We start from the raw sequence: 6,713 nt of genomic DNA, 5'->3' as shown, positions 1-6,713 counted from the left end.
TTGTGAGACAGAGTCTGTCTAAACATCCATCCATACCCATTCCTTACTCATCCTTCGTCTTTCCAATCGATTCCAATATTAATTCTCAAGGATTTAGACGTAATAATAATTTTTACATTATTTTATCGCAGGTGCTAGCTATACTGCACTATACCATTCTGTATGGATTCTTGCAACGATACAAATCACTATAACTCTTATCTGTCGCGCGTATCTCGGAACTTACACGCAGTAACAAATGCGTTACGCTTGAAATAATTTAGAGAGTGCAATGATTTTCTCGTTTAAAAATACAATAAAATATTTCTCCTGTATTTCTTCATATCCCTCCTTTTCCTGCATTATTTGTTATCCTCACGATTAAAATTTGCATACGTGATGATAAAATAATTTATTTAAAGGAGCAAACTTTGTTTATAATCGTGTTTAATGTAGGGTAGTTGCTCTTATTCAACAAAGGCAATTATAATCGATTTAAGCAGCGAGAAAGTGATGTACTTATCACAACTCAGGGGACAAATACAATGCCCGTTATTCGAGCCAATTAAATTTCTCGACTTTCTCTGAAATTCTTATAGGTAGGTGCTTAATTGGATATTACAGTTTGCTGCATGATATATAGACCATGTAAAAGTGTGGTTTCTGGATATATTAAAACTTGACACCCTAGACATGTAGAAGTTAGTTGACTCATCAAGTTGATTTCATCAAGTGAAATTCATGGTTTCCCTTTGAAAATTCTTGTAACATTTCAATATTCTGAAAAAGTCGATGTAATAAAAACTTAAAGGAGTGATATTTTATCTGTGGCAATAACAAAATTTCTTTAACATCATCTTTTTGACATACAGAAACACGTTGGAAATTATAAAAAAATGATAAAAAATCAATCATTAATCACGCTTTTGATGTGCTATATTGTTTTCCATACTTACATCGATGCTTGGAACAATATTGATAAGCCTAAAATCGTGAATAGAAGACAATTGTGGCAATCAAACGATAATGGATCTGTTTTTTCCGCTACAGCAAAACGTAAATGGGAATCATTAAAATTTCCGAATAATCGCATTCAGATTGCTAGGGAGAAAAGACGTGAGTGAGATTGTAGTTCAAATATTATAGCTCTCTCGAAAAAATCTAAAGAAAATGGAAATTATTCTTTACGATGATTATATTCAATATAATCTTGTTTTGTATTAAAATTCTGAGAAATGTCAAATGTTCTAGAAAAAAATTATTTAATAATTTATTATGTTAAATATGAAAAACGTTTTTTATTCCGAACTTAAAATGAAGTACATCATTAAAATTTAATCTTCAAAAAAGTAGATAGTGGCACTAAAAACGTAAATACTGATACTAAAACTGTTAAAACTTATAAATAAAATCTATTATATCATAATAAAATTATAGCATATTTCAGGCCCGTATTAGTTATGTTTCTGCTGAGAAACTCAGCTAACTAATCTTGAGTCATGGAAGAGTTCAATAGATGAATCTTGAGAAGATATTTACAACTTCACATTTGAAATTCAAGTGAGGAACTCAAATAAAGTTTATCTCGAGATATAATTTAAACTCTTTCTTTCACGATTCAATAGTTGAGTCTTAAAAGATTTCGTAATAAAATATTAATAGATTTTGAAATTTGTATTAGCTAATTCTTGAGTCGAGAAAATTTGCGTATCACGTAAGTGTGGTCCGGAGATGACTTGAGAAGAGAAAATTGTATAATATTTATATTAGAACGCATTATAATCTACATATATGTATATACACTACGCAAAAAATTAAAGGATCATCTACATAGTTCTCAAAAATAGGTAAATATTCAATAGAACTTCGTCAAAAATGATTACAACAAGATTTTTTAAAAAGCATTTTAAAGCTTGAAATATTTACTTTCAAGATTGGTAATTGATATTTCGTTCAGATTGATTTTTTTACGGAGATATACGAACAGAAATACACTACTCAACAAAAAAATAGGAAACACTTTAGAACACGCTCAAAATTGCGCAATATTCAGAAAACCGTAACTCGGTGAAAAATTATCGCAGACAAAAAATCAAAAAAGCATTTGAAAGCTTAAAATCTCTACTTTCAAAATCGGTAATTGATATTTAAATCTGACTGATTCTTTATGGAGATATACGGACACAAATGGATACCCATGAAATCTGAACATTTTGTACAAACTTTACAAAACGATTTTTTTCAATGAGTTATTTAACATTGAAGCAAAAATGATCTCTTTTACTTCAACGTTGAATAATTAGGTGAAAAAAAATTGTACAACGTTCAATAAAAAAGGAAATTGAAGTTAAAGATTTACTCTTTCGACTGCTGTAGACGGCATTTGAGTGCGATTTTTAGCCATAGACCTTTGTAAAATTTATATAAAATTGTCAGATTTGATAGATATCCATTTCTATCCGTATAACGTAAAAAATCTCCCGTAGATATTTCAAGCTTTAAAATGCTTTTTAAAAAATCTTGTTATGTTTATTTTTGACAAAGTTCTTTTGAACATTTATTTATTTTTGAGGACGGACTAAGTGATCCTTTGTATAGCTTCGTAAAAATCAATCATATCGAAATATCAATTACTGATTTCGAAAATAGAGATTTCAAGCTTTAAAATGCTTTTTTAAAAATCTCGTTATGACCATTTTTGACGAAGTTCCTCTATCTTAAAGTTTGCCTACTTCTGAACAAATGATTAAAATTTAAAATTGGTATTAAAAAGGACTAAAATTAAAATTTATGGATCTCCTTGAAAAATGATCGCGAAACAATGTTTGATAAAGCGTCATTGTTCAAAAGTTCGACAATGTTTCTTAAAGCTTAAGACATAATTTTCGAATGCTTCGAATCATATTTCTCTGCAAAAATTTTATTACAAATGGCGTTAATATCAATTGAATCTTGTAGAATTTAAGAATGAACTTTTGTATGCACGCGCGCGCGCGAATAAAACAAATTTTTTTTGTAAGTTTTTTTAATTGTACCATACAGCTTAACATTTTCTATTTAAAATGATTTCTTAATTATTACGCTACAATTTTTTTCACTGAAGTGTAATGATTTGAAGTGAATAATGAATTTTTAGATCTATTTCTAAAAACTTATACCTACTCGTATTGTTGCCGCCGGTATTAATATTATCCGAGATGACCAGGAAGGTTACGCGATCGGACTTACACCTGGCGTGCGTGCGTGTGTGTGTATACATATATGCATTTTCATTAGCCTAAAACTAGTAGACTAGTACATATTCAGGTGTGACTAAAATCTGATTTGCCACCTCTTTTTAAATAACATCTTCAAACGTTATCTATTTTATGGACAACTAATTACTAATATATCTCCATATTGCAAACATTGGAATAGTACGCCAAATTTGATGGAGCGTTTCCGCTGTCAAATTTTCTACTTACAGATAATTCCGTAAATGATGACCAATCATATTCCATATGCTTTATTAATTGGATTGAGATCGGGATTCATTGAAAGATGATTTAAAACCGCAATATGATTCTCTCTTAGAAATCAGATAAGAAACAGACTTATTAATGCATGATAATGCACATTCTCACGCCGCAAATATTACGCGACAATTTTTAAGAGAGAACCATATTGCCCTTTTAAATCATTTTTTAAATGATTTAAATCGTTTTTAGCGAAAGGCCTGAAAATTCATTATTCACTTCAAATCGTTACACTTTAGTGCAAAAAATTGTAGCGTAATGATTAAGAAATCATTTTAAGTAGAACATGTTAAGCTGGACGATATAATTTAAAAAACTTGCAGAAAAAAAATGTTTTTTCTGCACACCAAAGTTTATTCTTCAATTCTACAAAGGTTCAATTTACAAGGGTCGTTTAAAAAGTTTTGAGCCTCAATATGAAAATGGCATTACTCGCCAAAATCCATTCTGGTACTATAGTCGTACATATTTTGAAAGATACCTACAAAAATTGTAATCATTTAGAACGCTTAGTTGTTTGACAGTCATTTGTGTCAGTCCATGTCAGTGTGTTTGTAAAAATAGAAAAAGTCAAATATCGGCGGTCGCTATAACAGAAATTTATGTATTGCGGTTCGAATTGATTGACCACCCACTGTATTCACCATATCTAACCCCTAACGACTTTTTCTTATTTCCTAGAGTCAAAGTTTGACTCGGAGGACAGAGATCTTCATCAAACAAAAACATTGACATCGACTGGCACAAATAACTGTCAAACAACTGAACGTTCTAAATGGTTACAATTTTCACAAATATCTTTCAAAACATGTACGATTGTAGAATACGATCCTCATATATTAGCGCCATTTGTAATAAAATTTTGCAGAGCAATATGATTCGGAGCATTCGAAAGTTATGTCTTAAGCTTTAAAATGCTTTATCAAACATTGTTTCGCGATTATTTTTCACGGAGATCCATAAATTTTAATTTTGGTCCTTTTTAATACCAATTTTAAATGATCTTTTAATCGTTTATTCAGAAGTAGGTAAACTTCAAGATAGAAAAACTTTATCAAAAATGATTATAACGAGATTTAAAAAAAAGCAGTGATTTTTAAAGTTTGAAGTTTCTACTTTTGAAATCGATAATGATATTCGCTATGAATAATTTTTACGGAGCTACAAACAGAAAATCCGTTGTACGATTTTTTTTCACCGAGATATTCAACATTAAAGTAAAAGGGATCATTTTTGCTTCAATGTTGAATAATTCGATAAAAAAAAAAATAAAAATAAAACTTTAAAAACATAAGTACAAACTAAAAAATGTCTTCCATTAGATAATGTAAGCAGTTTTTATAATACTGTTTGCAATTTTGCAATAATTAATTTTTTTTTAAGGTATGCAAAAATGAGTGTCTGACAATATGGGCTCCAAAACTGACACAGTAGGCAGTAATGCTACGTATTCTTATTCTTTTTCTTTTACAGGAATTATCTGTACAAAGTACTTACAAGTGAATGTATATAAGATATTCTAGAATCTTTTCACTTTGTTATAAAACATTTTAAATCGTACAATGTTTAATAAAAAAGCAAATTGAAGGTAAAAATTCCCTCTTTCGGCTGTTGTAAATTGAATTTATATGCGATTTTTCACGCTAGGTCTTTGTAAAGTTTGTACAAAATTTAACAGATACTTATTTCTGTTTGTACAGATCCGTAAAAAATCAATCTGATCAAAATATCAATTACCGATCTTGAAAGTAAATATTTTAAGCTTTAAAATATTTTTCTAAAAATCTCGTTATGATCATTTTTGATAAAGTTACACTTTTTTAAATGTTTATCTATTTTTGAGGACGGACTAGGTGATCCTTTAATTTTTTTACGTAGCGTATATGTATATGATATATTAATATTATATTATTTGAATTATTCATTTGTAATATCTGTTCAAATGGATTTTCCTGCAGAATATATAAATTGAATAGAAAATTATGACAATTTTGAGGAACATGTTTACAACCAGTATGATTTAAATAATTAAATTAAAGAACTCTTTTAAATGACAAAAATATCAAGAATATAGAAGGATAAATTAGAGTCAAATATAGATATGTGTAATAAACGTTTAAAGTTTTAACATTCTGATAAATTGAAATAAATTTAATTTTAGAAACTTAGCGTTACATTATATTATATGACATGTTTACAATGAAAATGCTAAATTTTTAAAATTAAATTTATATTTCAACTGATCAGAATGTTAAAACTTTAAACATTATTACACATACCTATATTCGAATTTGATTCTAATTTGTCCTTCTATATTCTTGATAATTTTAAGGAATTTGACATTTAATAAACATAATGAACGGTTTCTAAAACATTATATTAGAATAAATAAACAAAATAAAGGACTCTTTCAAAACATAATAACAAAACTCAATCTCGGGCGAAGTAAGAGTCAAACATATTTCTTAAATTTTTCATAAAAATATATATTATATTAATAGCGATGAAGAATTGTTACATCACGTAAAAAATTGGACTATAAACTAGTAAATGAGTACGCTGTTACAAGTTTCGGCTTCCGGTTTGAGCCCTCTTCAGACATTAGTATAACGAACAAGTAATAGAATCAAATCAATCGTCGCAAATGATCACATGTTCCGAATGTTATCGATTCGGGTGAGTCTTGGTCTCCACCATAATTCTCGCATGATTGAATTGTCGTGAAGTATTACAATTATTTCGATGAAATTCTAGTTAATAAAAGGATAAAATTAAAAAACAACAAACACCACTGGCACAAGGCTACGTTTAAATGCAATAATAAAATGCTGAAGATATAACCAAAAGATAATAATCCCAATTCTTTCATAAACTCACCAGAATCCATGTGTAAGAACTTAAACATAAATGTCCAATACGAACTAAAAACTTATGAAATACAGTAAGAAGCACCGATATGTAAGAACGACATTACGTGTCTATTTTTATATACATACGTTCAGTAGTGCGGATCAACACAGATTGAGAGAGGAGACGGATTATTCTTAACCGAAAGTCAAACTCTGTTTATGATGGGAATATAAGCTTTGTGAAGGCCATCGGTATCAGTCTGTAAATTGAGACTATTCTTTTGTTTCTTGATATTAATCATCTCGGAAACCAAACGTCTCCGATAGCAAGGCTCTTCGTCTAAGATTTCGACCTCATCCCACTTAAATT

At 29.0% G+C, this 6,713-nt stretch overlaps 2 protein-coding genes across 2 annotated transcripts in view; both read left to right on the top strand.

The window, feature by feature from the left end:
• Positions 1-1,115, top strand: part of LOC108746563 (kidney mitochondrial carrier protein 1) — a 20,269-nt gene extending 19,154 nt beyond the window's left edge. The window contains exon 9 of the transcript XR_001939179.1: positions 1,105-1,115. The gene's annotated coding sequence lies outside the window, so the exon portion shown is untranslated. The remainder of the gene's footprint in view (positions 1-1,104) is intronic.
• Positions 909-6,713, top strand: part of LOC108746541 — a 68,357-nt gene continuing 62,552 nt past the window's right edge. The window contains exon 1 of the mRNA XM_018483362.1: positions 909-1,095. Coding sequence (XP_018338864.1) covers positions 909-1,095 — 187 coding nt within the window. The remainder of the gene's footprint in view (positions 1,096-6,713) is intronic.

The sequence above is a fragment of the Trachymyrmex septentrionalis genome, unplaced genomic scaffold (assembly GCF_001594115.1).
Source record: "Trachymyrmex septentrionalis isolate Tsep2-gDNA-1 unplaced genomic scaffold, Tsep1.0 scaffold178, whole genome shotgun sequence".
In the NCBI taxonomy this organism is placed as follows: domain Eukaryota; kingdom Metazoa; phylum Arthropoda; class Insecta; order Hymenoptera; family Formicidae; genus Trachymyrmex; species Trachymyrmex septentrionalis.
Note: the sequence above shows the minus strand (reverse complement) of the source record. Positions and strands in the feature narration are given on the sequence as shown.